Here is a 27,285-nt window from a genome sequence, read left to right as displayed (position 1 = left end):
GAGAGTTAATGATAGTCGTCTTTTCCCAAGGATGAGGGATTTCATGACCAAGGGGCACATTTTTAAGGTAAGAAGAGAGAGGTTTTAAAAAGACATGAGGGGCAAATATTTTGCACAGAGGGTGGTTTGTGTGTAGAATGAACTTCCTGAGGAAGTGGTGAACATGGATACAATTACATCTATCCTGGGACAGGCAAAGAAAGACATGCCAGAGAATTCCTAGAGGCCTGGCACTCCAACCACAATGCCATAAACAAACACATAGATCTAGATGCCATCTATCAACCCCTCAGAAAATGAACAGGAAATGACATCACTACAAACCCCAGGAACCCCACCCAGGAGAAAGATATAAATAGAAAGCAGGAGACAACAGCTTTGCTTCACTTGGAGGTTGCCACTGATGATGTTACCTAGCCAGGTAATGAAACATCTGGATATCAAACCTACAGCTCAGCGAGCAAACCTACACCCTATACAACTACAATGTTAAAAAGACATTTGGTTAAGAACATGAATAGGAAAGGTCTGGAGGGATATGGGCCAAGAGCAGGCAGGTGGGATTAGTTTAATTTGGGATTATATTAGACATGGACTGGACGGACCTAAGGGTCTATTTCCCTGCTGTATGACTCGAAGTGAGTTAGAATCCTTCAAAATTTCTCTAACCTGCTACTCACTTCTGCACATACACGTTTCAGCATATGGGTCACCTTAGTAAGTAAATGGTTACAAAAGTGGGGGCCAAGTTAAACAGGACATCACAAGAGAATTACAGATCTCAGGCTATGAGTAATGTCACTGAAGGTCAGTCAGTGTCAACAATACTTGCATTACGTAAAATCTTACCAGAACTAAAAGTCTTGATATACCTCACAGAATGAATCAGTTTTGAGCTCTAATTGTTATTATGTAGGCGTGTGCAGGATGAGAGCAATAAATGGATGTTCATTTGTTTCAGGGAACCGGTTCCACTTACTGAGAAATAGGGAGCTCCAATGACAGAGTCACACTTCATTCACTGGTTAGACCAGCAGGACTTCCCTTGGAATCCCCAGTTAATGTTATCTCGTTTCCCTCTGCATCTATAAACAATAACCAGAGAGAAGACAAAAAGCGAACCGCGCTCCAGTCGAACTGAGTCACTGAGATTTGGACAGCGCCTTCCGACCCTGACTCAGGGCGGATGAAGGAGTTCCCTAACCGGACAAACTGAGCGGAATGTCTCTCGCAAACCGGCAAGTTGGATAAATCATTGATACAGTTACAAAGTTAAATACAGAAAGTGCGGGCGGAAAAGCTCAGCAGGTCTGGCAGCATCTGTAGAGAGAAACTAGAGTTAACGTTTCGGGTCGGGTGACCTTCCTTCAGAATAATGATCAATTTTCCTCCCCCCACCCCCCCCCCCCCAACTCGAGCGCAACTCGAGCGCAGACGAACCCCATCGGAAATCACAAAGTCAGTAAAACTATGCAACAATGGCAAAGGATTTCTGAACGGGGAAAGGTCTAAAATGATTTTGTGCAGATGCCAGTACAGATAGTGTGAGCCAGTGCCCAGCACGACCCCGGGGGAAAGCGTGCGGTTCGGAAGGTGCTGTGTGTGTGTGTGTGTGGGTCGCTGCATGGATCTTGCACGGTTCGCCGTACCGCCAGCAGCGAGCCTGGGGCGACGGTAGGTCGGTGTCCGCAGTGCTGGCAGACTCAATAACCCACCCTAACCCTTCCCTGCCGCCTGTGTGGGCTTTGGCGACAGACGAAGCACCGGATTGGCGCTGATTGCTAACCTCTAACGGCCTTGTCCCGCCCGCCCCAGTGACAGCAGCCACACCCCAGCGCTGTGCGTAATGAGGGCGTTGGTGTCTCTACTAAAGGAGCTCCTTTAGTACTTGCAGTTTCTTTGACGGGACTTTGCTGTTAACGTCAAGTCTTCCCTCTCTCACTCTCTGTGTCTGAGGTCGATTTGTGAAGGATATCTTGTCCAAGAGTAAGTTGGAGATCAGCTTTTCTCTTTTTGTTTCCAAACGACTGAAGGATTTGCCTTTTTGTTTTCAAGCTTAAATTCGCTGAATTTTGACGGTGCAGCGCAACTTGTCAGGAGTAAGTCTGGACTGAGCGGTGTTTACATGGAAAAGGAGGTGCCCAAAGACCCATGGTGCACTTCTATGTAAATATTGATTTATTTCTAAATTTGAGGGAGCTTTTTTAAAACTTACAACGCATCTCAGAACGAGAAGGAAAACAGTTACAGTTCGGGGGAAAGGCAAAGGAATTTTGTTTCAGGGAGATTTTGATGTTACTTTCGCGCCTTTTACAGCTCGACAGGGGGCGAGGACCTAGAGGAAACCGCAGTGTCTCCTTTCAAAAATCTGTTTATCTGAAAATATTTTGTCCGAATATTTTTTTTGCTCTGAAAATATGTGAATACATTGTTTCATTTCAGGACGACAATGTGCTGCCCACCAGTGTAATCTGAAACAGTCTGTCAGATGTTGCTGTTTAGTCTAACCGCATATCCTAACTTATTTATTTAACGAATTTGGATGGCTTGCTTTATTCTACAAATCGATTATTTATTTTAAGTGGCCACTGATTGGAGAGAGGGTGGTTGGGGGTTAAATGTTTCTGTTGAGCCTTGACTCTCTATAATTGGTTCGGATGCCTAGCTGTTTTAATCTACTCCAAATGTTGGGTGTCAAAAAAAGCGCGTTGCTGCCCCAGTCAATGGTGCCTTTGTGAACAGCAGGCTGGGTTTGAGACTAATGAGGGAGAGGAAAAATACGGGCTGCAGATAGTAACATTACAGAATCCCATTTCTATCTGCCCCGTTGCTAATACTGAATGCATTGTGAGCCACACAGCCAAAGACAGTTTATCCCTGGCTGACTATTCGCAAAGTCAATTTAAATATCTTTTGGTTGCTTAATTTATTGAAATGTTAAATTAACGGAGTAAATCTCCGTTCAAAATTGCATCTTCATAAACAAAAAGTCCACTGCAATTTCAATGAACAAATTGCAGAAGAATGAATATCTTAAGATGCTTCCCATGTGTTGCATATTTTCCTTTTGGAACTCTGATATTTGGAGTCGCGAGCTGAAAAAGACGTTAATGCTCTGAAACCTTAAATGTGGAAATGGGTGAATACGAAAATGTGTAAGTTATTTTAAGATGGATAACCCGCCTCTCCAAGCACAGTATTCCCTTCGCGGTTGGCTTATTGCACGTGGAGGGCAAAGGAAAAAAGAACCTGGTTCATGAAGGTTTTGCCGCAGTGGGGGCAGGAAAAAGAAATGCAAGCGTAAAAATGAGGGAGTTCAGGTAAAGCTGGTCATTCAATGCGCTCTGTCTAACGGGACCCGCACGGTGTCAGGGAAGCGCCCTCTGCCGGCGCTGTCCTGCTGCCCCGCGGTACAGACACGCCCTGGGTTTAATAAGATCACTGCAGTGGAGAAAAAGCGCCAGATATAGTCGCACCTCTTTTTCAAGCAGTTCGCAGGCAACTTAACCTCCTCCTTTCTCTCTCTCTCTCTAAGTTTCCAAACCTGAAAAAAAATCTCCAAAATGATCGTGTTGTTGGCGGGTATCATTGTGCTGCATCTGGCCGTCCTGGTGTTGTTTCTCATTTCTACAGTTGTTAATGTGAGTACAACAGGCTGTTTCAGCAAAAAAAAACATAAACAGATCGCTGGGGTTTAGATTGACCGGGGTAATTTTTGGAAATAAAAAAATGCATCTTGTCACCGCTACTCTTGCACCAATGTTCATCATTTAGCACTATAATAATTCTCATCCACTGTAAGGTTCAATTTATTTTAATTTGGGAATATACTGTTCAGTTTTAGACTGGCTGGAACTTTGCTCGATTTGATTTTTTTTGTTAGAACCAAGTAAATTGTTTTTGTTTCAGTAGATGGATGCATATAATTGGTGTTAAGAGTCACTGACCGGAGTATTTTACAAAGACATCTGGATTGCTTGTTGGAACAATATTGACACGGGTTCGAATGAATGGACCGCTGTTTTACATTAACAGTCGCTTTTGAGTAAACTTTGTAGAGTTTGCAATAGAACAAAAAAAAACTTGAAGTTTGATTGGCTTTCCAGATGTTGATTTCAGATAATTTTACAGTTAAATTTACTGACTTTTTAAAATCATTGACAATGGAGTTTCACCATTTGCAAACGATGTGTTTAATCATTGTGTTTCTCTCGTAGTCTTGGTGGTACTTCAGTGATTCTAATAGTCTAGATATCTGGCAGAATTGTACATGGCTCGAATTCTGGAATTGCGAGTCATATACCACGAACGGTTAGTATTTTTCCCTTGTCCCTCGTTCCCCCCGTTTACAGTTTGCATGTTACCACTTTCGAGTAAATTGATCATTTTCGCTGCGTTTGCTGATACAGCAAGGGGTGCACAGATGTTTACATTGATCAGTATGCTCTCTGAGCCAGCAGTTTTATTATTAAAACAACTCTCCGAACATCTCTCTTATTTTAAATGCATGAATGTGGGCGAGGTCCTGGAAAGTTGCGTAGACCGAGAGCACCTAGTGGACAAGCTGCAAAAGTACATTGGAAAGGGCCAGAGTAAGATCTTGGCAACATCACCTACTGCACAGTCAGCATTTTGCAGCAGTGGACTGGGCTGGGGATCGGCCATCAATTGCGCAACGTAGGCAGAAATTCCACATCCATTGAAGTCCACTCAAATTGAACTAATTTTGTTTTCTAACATGTTGCCTTAGTCACTTAACCAAGACTATTTAGTATGATGATACTGAGTTGTGACAAATGCCAGAGGCACCTGCAATTTAATTTAAATATTTGTCCACCGGATAATGGCACAGTCAATTTTACAGATTCGGATTCTTTCACAAAATTAGATCATTTTGGCAAGTGTTTACACATCTTTGTGAGTTATTAGTTTCATATTACTGGGTGAAACTATGGAGTACAAGTTTACTTGTATACTTTTTTTAATGGTTTGGCTATTGGAATTTGGCGAAGGGAGAATATTTTTTAAAAAAGTTTACAGCTAGATGAAAGTTTGCTGAATGTGGTGGTGGAAGTTGATATAAAAGATTTTTGTGGCACTTTCAACTTCCTCAAATGATGCACTTTTGAATTTAAAAGCAGGGAGTCACCATTAATCATTTCTCCATTACTAAAAACAGGAGTGGCTTTGTGCTGATGGCTGTCACAGTCTCTTCCCATACAGCAGTAATTGCATTTCAAGGACTTCATTTGTTGTAAATTCAAATTTGATGTCACTGACTAGTTTGTACAGTGGGCAGGGGGAATAGTGGGGAAGCTAATTCATTTGAACCTGATTTTAAACTCGATCTATAGGATATTGGATCAATTATTCTTGGTCCAATAAACTTTAAGGATGGAGTTTGTCTAATCTTCATTTTTTTTTTGGTTTGATTTACTGTTCGAGAAAATGGCAAAGCTATTTTACTTTAGGATTAAATATTTTTTCACAACACTCATTTAATTGAGTGCAGTCATGTCACAACCATTTGATCTGAAAATGAACCATGAAATCGCAAGTACTTTGTTTCAAAAGCTATTGTAAGCGCTATTATTTGTTTAGAGAAGCAATTCACAATACATGAAAAATATTTTGTGCAATTTAGCTACAATACCTTTCCATGCATTTTATTAATTTCTTCAGGCAGAGCAAATTTTCCAAACAAAAATTAAAAATGGTAACAAAATGCTGCAGTGAAACTGCTCATTGGCTAAAGAAGGAAACTCCTGACCAACTGAGCCATGTGTTTAATTTCTGTGCCTGTAGTAAAGTTATTAATGCGCATACTACAGTCCTCAGATTCTGTAACACGTTGGAAGTCCATGAAGTGCTTGATCGCCAGCAGAATGCTTTCTGCAAAATAGAACTTGCTTTCAGAACATCAACATGGAGCAGAGAAAGTTGAATAAGTAAAAAAACATTTAACTAATTTCATGGCAGTTTCTCAGAAACAGAGTTTGAAAAGACAGTTACTGGTTAGAGACAAATTTAGAAGCAGACAGTTCATCACTGCGTAGCCTCTAACAACGAATGCAACAATTATTCCTCCTCGGAATCAAAAGGAAATATAACATGGGATACCCAATCTGTAAAGGAAATGGTTTGAACTAGTTCAAATGGGAATCGGAATTTTAATGACAGTTGCAGTTTAGAGGAAATGGATCTGGTGCTGTTTTATGAACAGGGTGCAGCAAATAAACATTATGGAGCTTGGGACTTTGGTGGGCCCTGGTTAAATATTTGTGATTGCTAAAGAAAATAGCCCTCTCTTAGATGTTTGCTAGCCATGAAGGAACAGTGTTCTTAGACTAGCTGTCTTGGTCAGAAGATCAACGACGTTACAGTTTCAACATAAAAAACTTTAGTGCAAAACAAGACATTTTCAGTTGGAGTAATATGAAATGCTGTACTGTGCATGTTTTTTTTTGAAGGTAGATGACTGAGCAGGTTACAGTTTGATTTTTCCCTTGCAAGTTGCTTAGCCAAGTTTCAGAAGGTACCAATGTCACAGTCAGAATATTTTTTTATATATAATTTTACATCTTCAATTGCAAAATGAAAGATGAGATTTTCTGATTAGTAGTTTCAAAATGCAGCATTGACCATGGAAGTAGCAGTGAACAGTGATTTGAGCTGTAATACTGTGCAGAACAGTGTTGAAATTGGAAAGAGAAAAATTGAGGTAAATCCGGATGGTTAAACGCCAAATGTTTTTAGATGGCATGGCAAACCTGGAGATTTGCATGGTTATGCAAATATTCTGCTATAAGCAAATGTTCATGTAGATAATTTTCTGCGGTTTTATTTGTAAGTTCGAAGTGTCGCTTGCTGCAGGCAACAGGATTCCATTGCCTGCCTACTATTCACATGGATAATAGAAATCTTGCATGCCATTCTGCAGGATGGTGGGAGGTACTATGACTGTTCCAGCTATTGTAGTGAGTAGACTGGCACAATCGGAGGTGGAAGTGGGAATCTGCTGTGACCTTTTAAAGAAGAGAAGCTTTTGTAGATCTATGAAGTTGTAATAGCCTACCTAATGAAGGAGAAATTTCAAGCACTGGAAACACTAATCAGAAGGTGCTGATTTTAGAACAATGGCCCCCATCCATCTCTAAAGAGAAAGGGCAGGATGGGTGGGGAAATACCAGCTAACCAACTCATCAGAATTAAACTGGAACATTACTTTGCTTATCTGTTTTTGGACCCTGATAGATTTCATTCATTTTTTCTAGTATTTCTGCTTTCTGTGAAGATTATGCTTTTAACATTTTGTGAACAAGTCCTGAAAGCTCTATCTGGATAAAATGTTGATGTTCTGAAAGCAAGTTCTAATTTTGCAGAAAGCATTCTGCTGGCGATCAAGCACTTCATGGGCTTCCAATGTGTTACAGAATCTGAGGACTGTAGTATGTGCATTAATAACTTTACTACAGGCACAGAAATTAAACACATGGCTCAGTTGGTCAGGAGTTTCTTTCTTTAGCCAATGAGCAGTTTCACTGCTGCATTTTGTTACCATTTTTAATCATTGCCTTCATGCTGAAACTGAAGTCAGTAATAAAAGGACCGATTCAACATTATGATGATTCCAACACTCATCCTTGCAGTCCTACTGTGCAGAGCTGAAAACATTTACAAGTATTTGTGTCCTCTAAAACCAGAGTACAAAAAGAAAATGGTAATTATAGCTTCCCCCACACCACTTAAATAGGAATTAGCAATTACAGCAGAGGTATTTTCTCCAAAACAAACTTGGATTCCAATGCAAGTTTTGAGCCTCCACTTTACTAAACATCTTGGAGAACATCCTCCTTTCTTGTGCAGAGCAAGTCCTGCCCACCCCTGCATGACCCCACAGAATTGGACAAATGCCAGTATTAGCCCATTGGTACCACTTCAATTCTTTAGTTAAAGGCCGTGGATATCTCTCTGGAAAGCCTGTACTAGTACTGTCTCTTGGATATGATATTGCACAGGGACATTTTCTGCCCATTCACATTGTCCCATGAAGTCTCTTGCATCCATTTTGAGAAAATCAAAGTAGTTCCATTGATGTTCGTGCCAATATTTATCCTTCAATTAGAGTATCTGGTTATTGGGGCTGTTTTCACTGGAACATCGAAGGCTGAGGGGTGACCTCACAGGGATTTATTAACTCGAGGAGCGTGGATAGGCTATATAGACAAAGTCTCTTCCCGGTGGGGGGGGAGGGTCCAGAATTAGAGGGCATAGGTTTAAGGTGAGAGGGGGAAGATATAAAAGGGACCTAAGAGCCAAGAGCTGACAAATGAGATTAGATTTGGTTGGGATAACTGATTAGCATGGACAAGTTGGACCAAAGGGTCTGTTTCTGTGCTAAACATCTCTATGACTCTTTATCTCATTGGTGTTTATTAAACGTCTGCAAATTTGCTGCAACATTTCCTAACTTTTGACAGTTAAATAATATCTTTCATTATCTAAATGAATTTTTGGAACATCTTGATCTTGTGAGAAAAATTACCTGAATCCAAGTTTGTTTTGGAGAAAATACCTCTGCTGTAATTGCTAATTCCTATTTAAGTGGTATGGGAGAAGCTATAATTACCATTTTCTTTTAGTACTCTGGTTTAGAGGACACAGTAAAAACTTGTAAAGGAACACATGATGGGAGGTTAGCACCCGTTCTTGTAATCTCATTGGCGGGCGGTTGCACCGGGTCTGTATTAACAGTGAGCCATGGCTACAACTTTAGCCTCCAGTCAAAGTTTCAAAAGCACTGAGGCAATTGGGAAGAAGCAGGGATCCAGGAATTGTCTTGTTCTTTGCTCCTGGAAAACAGAGCATTTTCTGGGAGAGTAAAGATCAGGAAACCTCACCATTCTGTATTTATTTGCTTGGGCGCAGGATTGCAAATTAACAAAGATGTTCAGCATAGATTGCTTGACACTTCGTCTCTCTCAGAAACCAAATTAATGACTACTGTCAGTGTCAGAAAGGTACTTTATCCAGTTGTGGTGTGTAGCATCATTTTGTCATTATCTTTTTGTGTGATTTTAGTTTTTTCTAGCTATTTTATTGCATCCTCCAGTGTTGTTATTCATCCTTCTAGTTTAAATTGAAAGTTACATTCAGTGCAGTGTTTTGCAGAACTCGTCCATGAAAGGAAACACAACTATAAGAAATCAATTTTGATTTATCACTGTCTCTTGCCCTGTGTTTTCAGAATGGCTGCAGGCTGTTCAGGCTATGATGATTCTGTCAATCATCTTGAGCTTCTTGTCGCTGATCTTGTTCTTCTGCCAGTTGTTCACACTCCAGAAAGGTGGCCGCTTTTACCTCACTGGGATCTTCCAGCTACTTGCAGGTAAGTTTAAAAGTCGACATGTCTGTGAAAGAATGGTGAATAATTGAATCCATTTGCTTCTGTCTTGCAAAATGAATATTTCTTTTTGAGTTTGAGTTGGTTTGTCAATAATTACCATAATTTCAGAATTGTAAACTTGTGGACTGACAAAGCAGTCCTAATTTATTTCCATCCCCTTTTTTTCTAAACTTCAGTTTCTATCTCATCACTTTTCCTTGGCTGAGATAATCGGAGATGGGTGGGGAACTTAATGTTGAAAGCTTGCCATCACATTATGCTGTGATCAGAAGGTAGAAGGTTCCCTTAAATGTTGGTGCAGTGGAACTGGTTTAACTAGAATATTTTGGCTCTTTGTCATCATGGACAGCCTCTAAAGTTATTACAAATATCTGTCTCAGTCATGACGTGAGTGGAACCTTCTACTAACAGATTAACAGAATGGAAGTGACAAAAATAGCAAATCCATTGACTTCCGTCTGTTACCATCATAATAGTATTGAGAACATTGTCCCATGTGTTATCACCCACCAGCAGCTGTGTAATTTCTGTACTCAGCATAGTACTCCACCTAATGGCAGAGAAAATATCTACAAAATTCATGTCTCTATCTTTCAAAGAGGATCACTGTCCAAATGAACAGTGTCTGTGCCATATCATGTCTCAAAACCTTCTATCCTATTCGAATGCTGCAATGTTGCCTGAAATGAGGAATTTATTCAATTTTTAAGAATTCTTGCAGCAAGTGGTAAAGGAGGATTTAGGTGGCAATGATTACAACACAGTAGAATTCCATGTCCACTTTGAAAGTGAGAAGCAGTGGTCCAAACTAGTGCTTTAAATTGAAAATCAAGGTAACTGAGAGAATTAAGGCAGAGCTGGCTAATGTGAACTAGGGAGCTAGGTTTAAAAAATAGGATATTCGAACTGCAGAAACCGACATTTTAAGGAGATGTTTAATAATTCACAGAGATTTATCCCAGTGAAATAAGGCTTTTTGAGAAGGTTGCCTCATCTGTGGCTATACTTTTTTAAAAAAAAATACAAAGATAATGGTAGGTCAAAAGATGGCAGAATTTAAGAAACCTGATCAAAAAGACAAGATGGAATGAAGAGCATAAGAAAAATAGATGATAACGTAACAAGTTGAAAGAGTTTTGTAAGTATTTGATGTTGATACTGTCACTAGTTTTTCTCATTTTTGGCTTGAACTGAGGTGCAGTTGAGAATTGAATTTTGAACAGCAGCTTGTTCTTTTAAAAAGGAAAGGAGAGAACAAATGAATGATGATTGCTGTTGGGAACTGGACTGATAATGCAGATTAATTATAGCTTGAAGGACACTGTAGATGAATCAGCACTGAAATGTTGTGCTAGTTGGATGTTAAATTGATCAATCAAGGGCTGACCCGTGCTGGCCAGCCAACCATTTGAGAATGTTGAAAAGGAGAGAGAAAACAGTGAACTGGCTCAGACTGGTTTTTTTGGGCAGAAGCAGTTTCGCTTTGGAAACTGCTAGACTGGTCTGGGATTTGGTTTTGCACTCTAGGTATTCTCCAGTTATTGACTTATTTTTGGAAATTCTGAGAAAAACACCGTGTGTAAGAAATAAGTTTTTTTTTTTAAAAAGTCTCCAGAAATTAGATTAGATCCCCAACAGTGTGGAAACAGGCCCTTCATCCCAACCAGTCCACACCGACCTTCCGAAGAGTAACCCACCCAGACCCATTTCCCTCTGGCTAACACTATGGGCAATTTAACATGGCCAATTCACCTGACCTGTACATCTTTGGACTGTGGGAGGAAACCAGAGTACCCAGAGGAAACCCACGCAGGCATGAGGATAATGTGCAAACACGACACAGATAGTCGCCCAAGGCTGGAATCGAACCTGGGACCCTGGTGCTATGAGGCAGCAGTGCTAATTGCTGTGTCATCGTGCAGCCCCATAGTTTGTATTGACCAGTGACTCCTGAATTCAAGCAAGATCTAAAATCCCACATGCCTATGCTATAATCAATCATCAAGGAATTTCAAGAAAGCCTGCTATTCGCCATTTGAAATGGTTATCAAATTGAAAAATTACGATTCCTTGCTTTCTTAATTTATCGCTTAACTGGTTCTGTCTGTTGATGTGAGTGCAGGTTCATATTAAGAAGATTGGGCTAAAATCATTGATATTAATTAGGCTGCCTTGTCATTTATCTGTGTTCTGCTAAAGCTGCATTAGAACTGTGAAAATAATTTATTAATAAACTTGTCCAAGATCTCATAATGATGATGTCGGATTAAGATCAACTGAGCAATTTTGAAGGACCTTGAATATTTTAATTTCATGGCATTGCCAATCCAGTGATAGGGAGGCTGATTTGGTTTGGCTTGGGTCGTGACATTGAATAGAAAGAGTTCAAGCTTTACAGAGATTCTGGGGAATTGATGATAGAAAACAAAAGTGGCAGAGACTTCAAAGAAGTAATGTTGTCAATGTAGAAGACCTCAAATTTTCCAAAAGTCATGGAAAGTAATGAGGTTACAGAGGATCATCTTGGAAGCAATCACAATCACCAGGGGAAAAAGTGCTAAGAAAACTACTGAATGTAAAGTCTTTTAAATCCCTAGTGGTGAAGTCCTGCATTCTCTGATCTTAATTAGGGGTGGCGCTGATGGTCAATATGTCACTTATCTTCCAGAATTCCTTAGATTCTGGTAAGATCCTAAGGTATTGGAAATTGGCAAATGTAAAGTTGTCATTGCCTTACTAGACCATAGGGCTGCGCGCTCATTAGGGAGAGGTGATTAGTGATTGTTGGACATGAGACTCACTACATCTCCAGGCAATGGGAGGGTTTGAGAAGGAGAGTCTTTCATGGCAAACTTCGCCAGTGTGGGGATTGACCCCCCACGCTGTTGGTATCACCTCACATTGCAAACCAGCTGACCAAGACCCCATCCCTAACACACATGCACACATTCTCCAAATGTTACTTTATTAAAGAAAAGGTGGGTGTGAGGAAGAGCAGATAAGCAGGAAATTCTAGGCCGGTCCTGCTGACATTTGTCACTGTGAAAGTGCGTGACTCCATTATTGAGGATATTACTGGATCTTAAAATCATTGCTTTATCAGGCTGAGCCAACATGGCTTTGAGAAAAGAGAATTGTATTTAATGAAGGGGTTTTCTGATAAAACAACATCTAAAGCGAACTGTTAGATATGGTTCACTTGGAGTTTTGAAGGCATTTGATAAGATGTTGTATCAAAGACTGTTACATAAGAAAGCACGTGATGAAGCAGTAACATTTTGGCATAGATGGAAAGATTTCTTAGTTAAGAAAAGTAGAGAGGAGGGATAAATGGGAGTTTCTTGGGTTGACAGACAGTCACTGTTGAACTGCTACAGGAATTCCTGCAATGTCCTCAACTGTTTACAGTCAATGCCAGTGATCCAGATGAGGGATGGTAGCTGACTTTGATGACACTGTGTATAGATGAGAAAATAAGTCCTCAAGAGGAGGTGGAGTCTGTAAGGCAGCACATAATTCAGAAGGCAAATGAAATATTGGCATTTATTCCAAAAGGACTGGAATGGAAATCAGAATCTTTCTGCTACAGGAATTTTACAACTGGAGTAGTGTACAGTTTGGAACTGCTCAGTTGTAAAAATGATTACTTTCAAAGCATTTTGGGGAAGGCTCACTCAGCTCCTTCCTGGGATTAAAGGATTATCTTTAGGAAGAGCTGTTGAGCAGGCTAGGTGTATATCAGTTGGAGTTTTGAAGAATGAAAGTTGATTTTACTGAAATGTGTAAGATCTTGACAGATCTAAATAGGCTGGATACTTGCAAAATGTTTCCACTTGTGGGGTAGACTTAGATTAGAGAGATGGAGTTGAAGATTAGAAGGAGAAAGTGATGAAGAGTTTATGCTCTCAATGTCAACACTTCTGCTCAGATACTGCCTGACTGGCTGTGCTTTTCCAGCACCACACCTTTTGACCTCTGAAGATTAGGAAGGCTCCTTTTTAAGTCCAAGATCAAGAGAACTTTGTTTTTCTTTTGAGTCATTAGTGAATGGAATTCTCTATCCAGAAGGTATTGAAGGCAGGATTTTTAACTTATTCAAGCTTGAATTGTACTTCTGTTTAATAAGAGAATGAATGATTATGGGATGGAGGAGTGTGCAGACAGATAAACCTAATGCTCCTATGTTTCAAAGTGTCTGATCAGCATGATCTAGTCCACTGCTTGATTTTTATAAAGAAAGCCTTCCTAGAATCTAACTGTTTTCATTTTTCTTAACTATACTATCTCCTGCTATCCAAATCATGAATTATCTCCAATGAACACATTCTAGTGTCTCCCTTGTTTGATAACCATACACCAGGAACTAAGCTGTCAATGTTAGATTATATTTGAAGTGAAAGGAACAGTTTTGTTTTCCTATTGTATGTTTTCCCATAATGTTACTATTATTAGAAGCTGAAAAATGTATACGTTGGAATTTTGGCCTAGGCACATGCTGTAGACTGCTGCTAGGATAATTAATTGTCCGATCAGAAAGCTAAATTTAGTTTTTGACGCTTAAAAGAAAAGTGCCATTTTAGATAATTAATGGCTGTGAGTCTGAACATTATTTCTGTGCAGGGTAAAAACAATGACTGCAGATGCTGAAAACCAAATACTGGATTAGTGGTGCTGGAAGAGCACAGCAGTTCAGGCAGCATCCAACGAGCAGCGAAATTGACGTTTCGGGCAAAAGCCTGATGAAGGGCTTTTGCCCGAAACGTAGATTTCGCTGCTCGTTGGATGCTGCCTGAACTGCTGTGCTCTTCCAGCACCACTAATCCAGTATTATTTCTGTGCAGCCAAGACTAAAAAATGCCCCTCGAATTTCATGTCTACCATTGCACTATCTTGGAATATTATGAAATTATGATTGACAGCTAGGATGCAACATTGAATGAATGCAGATCAGTTCACTAAATCTTGAAAGAAAATATTCCTTAGACAGCAGAATAATCCAGTTTGGATAGAACACCAGCAAACTGAATGTGGCTTCTGTACATTCTGGTCAACATACACCGTATTGAACTCTGTTACACTTAAGAATGACCAGAGCTGGTCCAATTTATATATACATCCACTAATGCTGTGGCTGATTGTTTAATTAAAGAAATGCCAGTGCATATTATTGAATTTTTTTGAATAGATCCTTCAAGGTAAGAAACTATTTAATGTTGAGGCTGTGGTATGAGCAGTGTTTCCATTAGTTGAGACTGGTATTTAAGATTGAAGCCTGGTCAATAACATTGTTACTAATAACATGTCAATAGAATCATCCCTATCAAAATGGTAAATGCAAATTAAACCAGCTGATGTCACAAAAAGACTGAAGTTTTGAAGCTGTAAACCTAGCTAGGCTAGCTCTGAATGATCATTCCTTTTAAAGTTATAATTTCCAACCAGAAAGTTCATTGAATGAATCTTTTATCTTGGATAGCAAAAGGTCAGGAAGAATTGCTTTAAGTCATTCATATTCTGCTGTGAGGGAATTTGACTTGTTTGTTTGTAAACATTAGAGCAACAGTTGTCGACATCCATGTTTTTTTAGTATTATTTGCCAATATGAAGGGATTTCAGGCAGTGGTTGGATATTTCCTTTATCTCTACCATTCACAAGATGGATAGTTGGGCATTATCATATATCTTTGTACTGAAAGGTATATGTATATTTTGGATATATCTCTTCTATGTATTTAGCTAATGTTATATCTTCACTGGAATAGGAGATTCTTTGCAATTCATAACATCTTGGTCTTTTGATTCAGAAACTACCATGTTATTACTGTATTCTAGGTAAAATAGTGCACCTTCTATTTTCATTAGAAGTAGAGGTAAACTGAATCATAGTAACTGTGCAGCAATGTAGAGTCTAAACTCCAAAACGAGCTCTAGCCCAAAAGTACAACAAGTTATTGAAAGTAGATAGAGTTGCTGCAACATGAAAACTTATTTATTAATTGATTATCAACTCTGGAGCTATGTTTGCTTTCACTAACGAAATGCACTTAGTTTATTTAATAGGTGGAATGCAATTATTCTTGGTCAGTTGGTTTTGTTGTGGCTTCGTCTGAGATACACTTGGTTTGATTTGTTTGTCAGTTGAATCATGTCTGGGCTTAAGTTTGATGTTGGCAGCTTTTTAACACACCAGGCTGGCATAGAAACTTGCTGTTGCTTATAGTTTCAGCAGGATAGCTTCAGCACCCTGTTGTGTAGACCTTGTACATAACCACAAGAACTTGCGCTTAAAAGCTCCGATAGACAAATGTCTGAAGGCACTTCAGAGGAGTGTTATTTGACACTAATTACCTGAAACAAAATTTCTAGGTCACATTAAAAGCACAATGGAAATGCTACTCAAATAATTATTTTGTATTTATCTTCCAATTTACCTACCTCAATTTACCAAACAATTTAAGTCGTTGTTTAGAAAGCACTATGGAAGAGTTTGAGGGTAGCAGGAGAGTGCTAAATAAATTAGCTTACTGCTGAGATAAAATAATAAATTATGTTGCTTTAACAAAATTTACCTGAAGTCCGGATTTGAAATGAGCATTGTATTTGATAGCTGTACTCTTGAGCTAAAGACTGATCACTGAATTAAATTGGAGTTAATGCAGGACGCTCAATATTCCTACATTGGTTGATGATCCTGAGTATTAGAGCTGAAAATGTGTTGCTGGAAAAGCACAGCAGGTCAGGCAGCATCTAAGGAACAGGAGAATCGACGTTTCAGGCATCAGCCCTACTTCAGGCTGATGCCCGAAACATCGATTCTCCTGTTCCTTAGATGCTGCCTGACCTGCGCTTTTCCAGCAACACATTTTCAGCTCTGATCTCCAGCATCTGCAGTCCTCGCTTGATCCTGAGTATTAGGTGATCCTGGGTTTCAGATGTTGAATTCTGTAAATAGCCAGCACTCTTGAAAGACCCACTTGGTGATGTGCAAACAAAAGTTACAATTGTTTTGGCAGGCAATTGTGGCAAGCTTGGCTGATTGAGAATGTGCCTGGATAATTAATGGCTTGACATTACAAATCACCACATATCATAATGTGGTCAGCCAGATGGACTTCATTAGAATGTGTTCTCTGATTAGAGCAAGTTGATTGGACCAGGTGAACTGTCCTAATCAGGGAGCCCTGGCGAACAGATATTAACAGGAATGTCAGACATTCTGCTCATTGAGAGCTGGCTCCAGGGAAGCCAGACCAGTGTCAAAGTACTATACACATGGAAATAAAGATGACAGGACACTGACTTGATGTTATTTCAGTGATGAAAGAAAAAAATATGCACCTGAAGAAACTTGATCACAGAGACTTCTTTGAATTCGAGTAAACATTTCTGGCATAATGCCATTTTTTTGGGGGAAGCTTGACTCATTCAATCCTGCCATCGAAGACTGGGCCTAGGATGTGGGAAGAATGCATTACTTTTTTTCTGCACAAATGACATTTGGGCAGATTAAAAGCAATGCATAATTCTCCTGACAGCTTGTGGACCGACACATTTTTCGGTCATTGGTAGCCTAATATTTTCCAAGGCACCAGATACTAAAACCCTTCAAGACTTAATGTATTTGGTTAAGGAATATTATGACCCCAAGCCATCTCTAATTTTGAGACACTATTGATTTTACTTGGCTGTCCAAGAACTGGGAATCCAATTCAGGATATTTGAGGTTAAGACGACTGGCAGAGGCATGTGATTTTGGTTTAACCTTTAATGAGATGTTGCGAGACAGTGTTTGGTATGTGGGATCAATGATGTAACCAGGCAAAAATACCTACTAGCTGAAGCCCAAAGGGACTTCAAATGGGCTGTACAACTGGCTTTATCATGGGAAAATGTGGCAGGTGGAGATTTTATGTTATAGGGCCGATGGAAATGGACACCCTTATCAGCTCAACTGAGCTTGGGACACCATTTGAGTGAAGGCAACTACATAGCTACACCCAGGACATATCTAGAACAGAGGGATTCTAGGTGAACCCACAGCAAAACCCAAAACAACAAAACCAAGCCTTGGCCAAATGGTTAAAGGTTCCTTCAGAATCTGGGTTGGCAAGCCATTGTAGTTGCTACCAGTATGCAGACTCACTATGGCAAGAGTACTACCAAGCTGGAGTTGAATAAGAGAACTCCTATATAGGCCAGTATCCAGGAGTGTGCACAGTTTGACACCGGTGCGGCAGTATCAGTGATTGCAGAACTAATCTTTGACAAAATTCGCTCTGGGCTCCAACACTTCAGTTTGTGTAAGACCTCAGCTAGACTGAGAACCTATACCAAGGAATCTGAAGGGTATAACTTTGGAATAGGTCTCATATAAGAAGCTGAAAATGTGTTGCTGGAAAAGCAACAGGAAGAAGGGCTGATGCCCGAAACGTCAATTCTCCTGTTCCTTGGATGCTGCCTGACCTGCTGTGCTTTTCCAGCAACACATTTTCAGCTCTGATCTCCAGCATCTGCAGTCCTCACTTTCTCCTCATATAAGAAGCAGCTGGTTGAGTTACTACTAATTGTGGTGAAAGGCTTGGGCCCAAGCCTGATGGGGTGAAATGGTTTGAGAAAGACTCCCCTCGATTGACTCAACATTGTTTGAGAAAATGGCTGCCTGAGTGACATCCTAATTAAGTAGCAGTAAGTTTTTCTGGAAGGTCTAGGAATTATTAAAGGAGCGAAGGCCACATTACATGTTGATCAGGGAGTAGTTCCACAAGTCTTCAAGGCCCGCCAAATGCTTTTGCTTTCCAGGCAAAAGTCGAGGCAGAAATCTAGAGGCTGGAGAGTGAATGAATCATCAAGCCAATACAGTTTGGGGAAGGTATAGCATTGATTGATTGGACCAATTGTGAAGCCCAGTGGATTGGTTCACCTTTGTGGGGATTTTAAACAATTGGCAAACTGTTTTTCACAGCTGGATAAATATCTAATCCCTCGCATAGAGGATTTCTACGCAAAGTTGGGGGTGGGGGAGCTGTCTTCACAAAGCTGGAGAAGAACTAAGCTGGAGAAGAACTGAGTACCTGCAACTGCAGTTGGATGATAATTCCCAGAAGTATGTTCCAGTTAATAATCACAAGTGCTTATACCATTATAAGAGACTGCCATTTGGAGTATCATCAGCCTGTGCCTTTTTTCAGTGGATGATGGAGAACTTTTTACAAGGTCTGCCCCACATCACCATTTATCTGGATGACATTCTAATAACAGGGAAGAATAATGAAGAGTACTTGGGGAACTTGGGCATAGTCCTTTTAAGTGTTTCTCCGAGGTGGGTGTATACCTTAGAAAGGAAGAATGTGTGTTCCAGGCACCCTAAGAGATCTAGAGTGTACAAGATTTGATTACAGGTGTTGGAAGAGAAAGTGAGGGTGATCAAAGGTGCCCTGACTCCCGTGTCTGTACCGGAACTTGGGTGAATTGGTGAATTATTATGGGAAGTTCATACAAAACCTGGTCTCCATCCTGGCACCCTTACACTCACTATTGAAAAAGGGTCTGCCTTAGAAATGGACTCGTAGCCATTAGGAGTTGAAGAAGCAGCTATTGTTGTGTAAGGTATTGGTGCAGTCTGATCCCAAGTAAGATCTGGGGCTATATGCCATGCCTCGCTGTACAGCATCTGGATACTGTTGGCCCACAGATGGCCCAATGGAGAGAAACACCCAATAGCATATGCTTCCTGGACTTTGGCTCTTTTGTGTGAGGAAATTCAACCAGTACCTTTTACAGATGTAAATTTTTAAGAGTAACCTACTAGGGTGATTCCTCAAGGACATGGCCGTGCCATCCAGAGCTTCAGGGTGAATTCAGCTGTGGCCTGACATTCTAATTGCATACATTTCCAAGCTGGAATACCATCCGGGAGGCCAAGTGGCAAAAGTGGATGCCTTAAGCTGCCTCCCACTGGATACACCACCGGAAGGGGCTATTCTGGTTTTAAACTTTCTGGGCACCCTTCTAGTCATCACTACTAAAATGTGGCTGTGGACACTAAAAGATCACATCCTGGCAAAACTAAAACAGCTGGTGGTACTGGGGAAACATATGGCTGTCACAATCAGAATTGAAACTTTTCTGTACTCAGTGAGACCAGATCACTCTGGAGGAAGGCATTGTATTATGCAGAGTAAGAGTATTGTGCTGAGCAAAGGTCACTGCCAGGTACTGGCTGAACTCCTCCACGGGTTTCCAAAATGAACATGCTGGTGAGAGGTTATGTCTGGTGGCCAGGATGGAATGCAGACATCGCATTGGTGGGGCAGATCTTTGCCCAACAAGGGCAAAGATTAATGCCAGCAGCCCCCTCCCATTCGTGTGAATGGCCAGGCAAGCCCTGCACTCACTCAAATGCTGGCCTTTCATGAGCTCAACATTCTTCGTCACTGTGGACACCCACTCAGTGTTTGGATGTGCAGAGAGTTCATTTGTCAAACACAGGGACAACAATGGAGAAACTGCAAGTAACCTTAGCAATACATGGACTCCTGGAAGTGTTTGTCACAGACAGCAGGCCATCATTTACCAACAGGGACTTCAAGTATTTTGTTAAGTTGAATAGCATTTGGTACAGAAGGACAGCTCCACTCCATCCAATGGTTGGGCAGAAAGAAACTTTGAAGGCAGCCTTAAAGAAACAGCCTACAGCTTCGCTTGATACCACTCTGTCCTGGATCCTACTTGATTATTGGGCCACCCTTTGTGCAGCTACAGGGATCTCTCTAGCAAAGTTGCTAATGGGGAGAGACTCTGCACCAGATTAAATCTGAGCTTCCCAGACCTGGGAGAGGAGTGTGAAACCGCATCAAGAATGTCAGTTCTGGACACCAGATGCCTGTGAATGAGACGGTTTTGTTTGTTTTTTGTCTGTCTCTGTCTGTCTCTGTCTGTCTCTGTCTGTCTCTGTCTGTCTCTGTCTGTCTCTGTCTGTCTCTGTCTGTCTCTGTCTGTCTCTGTCTGTCTCTGTCTGTCTCTGTCTGTCTCTGTCTGTCTCTGTCTGTCTCTGTCTGTCTCTGTCTGTCTCTGTCTGTCTCTGTCTGTCTCTGTCTGTCTCTCTTTGCATGGGTAAGAGGTATGGCCATCATGAGGTCAGGTGCCATGACGTACAAAGTTCGGGTCGGTGAGGCAGTCCTGAACAAGCATGTGGGCCACCTGACAGCTGCAAACAGCAGGAGCACAATGTACCCAGCCCCTCCGATCTGGAAAGGCTGTGGGAACTGGGAACTCTCCATCCTCCGTCTTGCATCAGAGAAACCTCAGACTCTGAGATTGACACGGTGGATGTCACTACTTCAGTGCCTTTACTGCCTGAAGAAGAGGAGGAATTTCTTTCCAAGGTGAAAGATGTTGTGAAACTTGAAAGGGTTTAGAAAAGATTTACAAGGATGTTGGCAGGGTTGGAGGATTTTGAGCTACAGGGAGAGACTGAATAGGCTGGGGCTATTTTCGCTGGGGCTGTTTTCCCTGGAGCGTCAGAGGCTGAGGGGTGACCTTCCAAAGGTGTATAAGATGATGAGGGGCATGGATCGGATAAATAGATAGATAAAGTCTCTTCCCTGGGATGGGGAGTCCAGAAATAGAGGGCATAGGCTTAGGGTGAGAGGGGAAAGATATAAAAGGGACCTAAGAGGCAAGTTGTTTTTTCATGCACAGGCTGATATGTGTACGGAATGAGCTGCCAGAGGAAGTGGTGGAGACTGGTACAATTTAAAAGGCATCTGGATGGGTTATGAATAGAAAGGGTTTAGAGGGATATGCGCCAAGAGCTGACAAATGAGAGGGGAAAGATATGAGAGACCCAAGAGGGTGAGAGGGGAAAGATCTGAGACCCAAGAGGCAATTTTTTCATGCAGAGGATAGTATGTATATGGAATGAGCTGCCAGAGGAAGTGGTGGAGGCTGGTACAACTGCAGCATTTAAAAGGCATCTGGATGGGTATATGAATAGGAAGGGTTTGGTGGAATATGGGCTGTGTGCTGGCAGGTGGGACTAGACTGGGTTAGGATATCTGGTCGGCATGGACGGTTGGACCAAAGGGTCTGTTTCCATGCTGTACATCTGTCTGTCTTTGCTCTGGGTGCAAGAGGCAGACTATGATACGCTATCCAGTATCCATACCTGGAGGAACCAGACCCTGTGCAACAGCACCCAGAAGACGCTACAAGCAAGAACAGGCCTACGTCCCTGGACTTAAAGAGGAAAGGGTACAGTGATTGTAACAAGGTCAGCCAGGTGGATCTCAGATTATCAGTTCCCTGTCAGAGGCTGTTAACCTGGTCCAATCAGGGACCTTTGGCTGATTCTGACAGTGTCAGATGTTCTCTGAGACCTGGTTCTGAGGAAGCCAGACTAGAGTCCAGTACTGCATATGTAAATAAAGGGTGACTTGGCAATGTGATGCCAGCCTCTAGAGTTATTTCAAGCTGATTGAATCCAGGTCAAGCATAACTAATAACTGCACAGAACCTTGAACACTCCCATTTGAGAAATGTCATTGATTTTAGCTGTGGTGCAGTCAAGTCTTGATTTTGTATTTGGAAATCCTAATTAGAATTTATTTTTAACAGTCTTTTAGTTCTTGTATTTGCTTCCTACTCTTAAGAACTATTTGCCCAAGAAAGCCACTTGGAGATTTGTTGACAGGGGACTATAGTGAATCTGCAAAAACTCCTAAATTAAGGACTTGCTTCTGGAATAAATGTTGATTGCTGATGTGTACAGGGCTGACAAAGGGAAATGTTTTGGTACTTTCTCTTTCCCATAACGTCCCATGTTCTGAGAACTAATTTCATCTGTTTACAGACCTACAGGAATTTTGTAGAGTGACAACACCTGAATTAAACCTTTTGCTGTGTTTAGACTGTGTAATTTCCAGCAATATAGTTCCTAATTTACATTAACTGGAAGGACTAGAATTGCAGCCAGCCTGAGAAACTTGCTCTGAAGGGATCTCCTAACTTCAAAGAGTACCCCTCAAACCAATTAAAATTTTAATGATTTAGTGTCTGCTTAGAACAGTTAGACTATATAGCACAAGATAGTACTTTAAAGGTTTTTGGGTGGTTTCAAAACCTAATTAAACATTGAACTGTATTGCACATTTGTTTTACATTACTGCGTGTAAATCAAAGAATTGTGATAGGCTGTTTTTGTGATCGGGGTCCTAACTAGAATCCTGTGAGCTAATGCTGCAACCAGTCCATGAGGGAAGGGGGAGATTTTAACCTCCTTTTGAGAAAAATAAGCAGTTTGACCCTACAACCAGTTTTAAACAAATGGTACTTTTCGTTTTGAAGTCGACAGAGTAATATTGAATGGTGAATCAGGGTGCTGCAGTACTACACAGTTGCTAGGACTGTAGTGCTTGTATAATCTGTTATCAAATGTGTTTTGTGTAAATCTCAAGATAAAATCAATCTTGTGAATTGCATTAAAAACAAAGCTTTGTGTTGTTTTTGCAGGTATTTGTGTGATGAGTGGAGCTGCAATATACACTGTGCAATACCCACACATTCATGGTGAACGCTACAGTGGCAGCTACGGATTTGCCTACATTTTGGCATGGATTGCTTTCCCTCTGGCTTTGTGCAGTGGAATCATCTACGTCATTCTAAGAAAACGTGAATAACCTGCCATAGATCGTAACAATCCATATGTTTGCCTTCTTTAGAGGAATAAAAGAAACATTACTGTTTTAATTTGAAGATGTATATAGTATCTATGGTTTAAAACCTATTTATAACACTTTTTACACATGTACATAGTATTGTTTGCTTTTTTGACTGAAGCTCTATTTTGCAAGCTAATTATAAGTGCCTACAGAACATTCATTTTTAACAGTTTATTAAAAAGAAATTTTGCTGAAGCCAAATTCTGCAATAAAATTTTATTTTGAATAGAATGTTAACCAAAGCGCATGTACAAATTATAGCTAGTAGTGTTTTAAAGTGGTGCAGCTTGTACAAATAAATTTGCTAATAGCTGACACAAGTTTGAATAGTTTACTCATGTAGATATAAAACATTTACAATTTTCAATGGTGCTATGTATTTACCATTCCTTGTGATAATAACCTATAGCAATCTCCCTCACTGGAGAGTTACTATTTGCAAGAAGGTAAAATAAATGCTTTAATTCTATGGATTTACTTTGTCTAAATATTTCTGTATGAATGGAGGTTTTGCTTTAGCATTGTGGAGGTTTGAAAGTTAGTGTAAGCTAGGGACAGTAGTATTAGGAAGGGTGTGAGAGGTGATTTTTGAATGCCCACAATAGTACAATGCCCAACAGAATGAGGCTACAGTTGTTTTGTCTTCCCATTTTATAGTCCAACCGTGTTTTGCTCTTGTTCCTGATTTGTGACCTTTCCCTTTTCACATGTGTTCTTTCCCCTACCTACCTTGGTCATGCTAACGGTGACTTCAGTTTCTTTTGGGGCTGTAAAGTTATACTAGTGGGAAGGTGTAATGCCTCAAAGTTCAGCTCTTAGCTGTTTTTGTTGTATGGAGTCTTGAGGGCTCCCCATTGCCCAACATTGGGAATAGCAATCACCATCAGCTCTGTTTCACAAATGGATGGAGTGGGCAGTGACAACAACAAATGTGTTGGGTGCATGATATTACTACCACCACCACCATACTAAGGACAATCCCAAGCTACAGAAATCAAACCTGTGCCCCAGAATCAATTTTCTATGTTCCCTTGAATGAAAGGGTGTTGTCTTAATCTAGATATATTTTTATTGTTCTTCATTCATCAACTTATAGTATAGTTGAAGATGTCAGAAGACTAGTATTGATAGGCTTTGTTTTAACGGTTGAAAGCATGCTAGAAATTGTAACTTAAGATCTTAGTATGCCCCACTAAATATAAATGTAATGTTTGGAACTAACAGTATGTACAATTGCTGGCAATGTATTTTAAAAATGCTAATGTATGATTGTATTGACAGTGTTCTGTCACGAGCAGTTATAAAAGTACAAAAGGGGACCACAAATAAAAATGGGAAATATTTTTAAAAGGAAATCCAACAATGTTTTCTACATTGAAGTAACAATGTATTTTTGGTTCATTAGTAACATTTTTTCATTGTTTGAAAGAAGAGTAACGATTACTATGCAGTAATAACAATTAAACTGGTTAATATTCTAAATACATCTGCAGTACCCATATCATGAGCATCCTTCCTGACTGAGGCCTCCAAACAAAATTTTAATTTTTTATATGGTGTCTGTCAGCTGGGTATTTGGCTTCCTTGGCTTGTGCACATTAAGACCAATGTTTTCTTGAAAGTTGGTTTTATGTCTCATTGACTTTTTGTGCCTCTTTTTGATGATACCATTTTCATTAGCCTTTTTAGGGACTGAAGTAGGTTCGTGTTTTCAGAATTGTTATTCTTTTTTTCCAGTGATCTTGACAAAAAGTGGGATCTTAAATGTTTTGTTAGTGGTGTGAAAAGGTAATGCATGCTTCAACAAGCTTAAAATAAAATAGTCTGTGGCTCTTGTTGAGATAGCTAAGATTTTCAGCCATGCAATGATGTATGAGCTTTGCTGTTGCTTATAAAGCTGCAGGCCCTTTTTAATGTGGCAATGGTAATTATTAATGGAAGTTCATTACTAATAACAGTGGTATCTTGTAAGGGAAACAAAAGTATTGTGTAAAGTGAAGTGGTTTTCAAGAAAACCAATTTTCACAGCAGGAAAGATGCCTCCCCTTTTCCTTTTATAAATAGCTGCTAAGGTTTGTCTTCTGCTAACAATACCCATCTTTCTTGGACAGATGCTAACTGCACGAGTTCCAGATGTCAATACATCAGTAACTCACTGAAAACACTGTTACTGCCTGGAGAAACTTGGTTAAAATACAGCATGTGACAGTGGGATGCTTGAAAAGTTGAGAACAATAACATTTTCAACTTGTTTTTTTTTTCTTCCTCTGCTCATGGCTGTATTGAAACATAAAAATTTTAGAACTGGAAACTGAGTTAGCTGAGTCTTACTCTAATATGGCTGAGTATTACTCCAAATAACTGTAGAAAGAAAAGCTCCACTGCAGATAGTTGAATGATGTTCCAGAAAGCTGAGTTATACTTCAAGTGATTGAGTATTGTTTGTTTCCAAGACATCAGCCCCACTGCAGCTTTCAGCAGAATGTTTATTACTTTACTACACAAGAAGTAAAATTATACAGTACAGGCTAGTGTGGTTCAATGCCACTACCCGATGCCAAAGTTAACCACTGTTTAGAAGGAGTTGTTGAATAAACTAAGTCTGGCACTATGCAAAAAAAAGGAACTGATGTACTTATGGCTATATAGGCCTTTGATCTAATATGAAACGCAGGTTACTAAATTTATTATCCCTTTGATGAAATCTGTTCTTGTTTACATAGTAAAGTATAATGAAGTATGATATAGTACTAGTCCTACTTACACAGACCACTCCTGCAGATTTCTCTGTGTTACTGCCATCCAGTGAAATCTGTAGAAAGGTTTTGTGGGGGAATTGTATTTGATATGCTAACAATAAAAATGCCTTATTGCGTGTAAGTACAGTCAGATGTGTTTGTACTTGAATAATGATGAAAATAAATAATACTGGCTTATCTGTGCAACAAGTGGTCCTTTGTTACTATGTTACCAAATCACAAGTATTCAAGATTTTGAAAAGGATTCTAGTCTGTACGCAATCCTCTTTAAGTCAAAAAATTAGATGCTGACACTGAACTTTCTGCTACTGATGCTTCACAGGCAGGTGTAAACTTTTAGCTTGGTGATATCAATGGTTTCTGCCAGTTATCATGTAGTGGAGTGTTAAAGTTTTCTCAACTAATGTTCAAGTTTTGGAAACCACCAAACCTAATTCTGACTGAAGTGATCGATGTAAGTAGCCTAATCTCTAACCATACTCGCAGTCCAAAAGTAGAATCAGCTAAAGTGATTACATGGTTTAAAAATAAATTGCTTACTATAATGTTGAGCATTTGACTGACATTGCGCAAATGTATTTTCAACCCCGTCTCCTACATTTGCACTTATAGATGTGTAACCATGACTCTGAAGCACATGGTCGTTAACTTTAGCTGTTAGCACTCTAAGTTCTCCATGCTGCTGGATATGATGTTGAGCAATGAGGTGGACAGTGCATTCCTGGAGTTAAAAAAACACAATGATCTGCTTTCTGGAGCCTTACAAGTGACACGTAGATTGGTAGGATTCCCTAGGCTGTGTAGACAAAACTTCATGTACACTGTGTCATGCACATCTGAAACTGCCTACAAGAAGCGGGTTCACATTTCACTATTGCAGTCAGTAAAGGCAGTTGTGTGACCATTTCCATCCATTGAGGAAGCCTCTTGGCTTGGAGCAATCGCCCTGGAAAGTTTGTGGTGGCTTGCCACTTTTACACAGAAAATCCTTATGGCATTGTCTTTAATCTGCCTCAGCACAGCAGTGTGAATTACAATTTCAGCTTCCAGTTAATTTTTTTCAAAAATAAAGGGCCATTTACGTTTCTAAACTAATGTGAATATTTTAGTTATTTTTAACAATGCTTTTAATTATTTCTTTTAAAAATTGAATTATCCCATTTAAGATTAACATTAAATATGTGGGAATGCATATTGAAACAAAATAAAAAACTACTATATTGTCAGCCATAACTTTGGTCTTTTAAGGTGTGGTTGTAAAACCTATTCCAGAGACATGAACACAAAATCTAGATACTCTCATTGGACAATACACCACTCCCTCAATTTTCAGTGTCATGTCATTTGAGTGATTAAAGTGAAGTCATGTTTGTTCTGTCAGGTGAATGTAAGGATGATTCCC

At 40.1% G+C, this 27,285-nt stretch overlaps 1 protein-coding gene across 3 annotated transcripts; it reads left to right on the top strand.

Moving 5' to 3' along the window:
• Positions 1-1,808: 1,808 nt before the first annotated feature.
• Positions 1,809-26,072, top strand: pmp22b (peripheral myelin protein 22b). Of its 3 annotated transcripts, none has more exons than XM_072558342.1 (5): positions 1,809-1,986; positions 3,536-3,641; positions 4,218-4,311; positions 9,248-9,388; positions 22,916-26,072. In XM_072558342.1, the coding sequence occupies exons 2-5, from the start codon at positions 3,564-3,566 to the stop codon at positions 23,080-23,082; spliced, it is 480 nt and encodes a 159-aa protein (XP_072414443.1). In that variant the 5' UTR covers positions 1,809-1,986; positions 3,536-3,563; the 3' UTR covers positions 23,083-26,072. The 3 variants fall into 3 exon arrangements, with proteins under 3 accessions (XP_072414443.1, XP_072414444.1, XP_072414445.1); XM_072558343.1 differs by having other exon boundaries at positions 1,895-2,099; XM_072558344.1 differs by lacking the exon at positions 1,809-1,986 and adding an exon at positions 2,146-2,166.
• The last annotated feature ends 1,213 nt before the right edge of the window (positions 26,073-27,285 follow it).

The sequence above is a fragment of the Chiloscyllium punctatum genome, chromosome 39 (genome assembly GCF_047496795.1).
Source record: "Chiloscyllium punctatum isolate Juve2018m chromosome 39, sChiPun1.3, whole genome shotgun sequence".
Classification (NCBI taxonomy): Eukaryota; Metazoa; Chordata; class Chondrichthyes; order Orectolobiformes; family Hemiscylliidae; genus Chiloscyllium; species Chiloscyllium punctatum.
The sequence above is the reverse complement of the archived record's forward strand: the minus strand, read 5'-3'. Positions and strand labels throughout refer to the sequence as shown.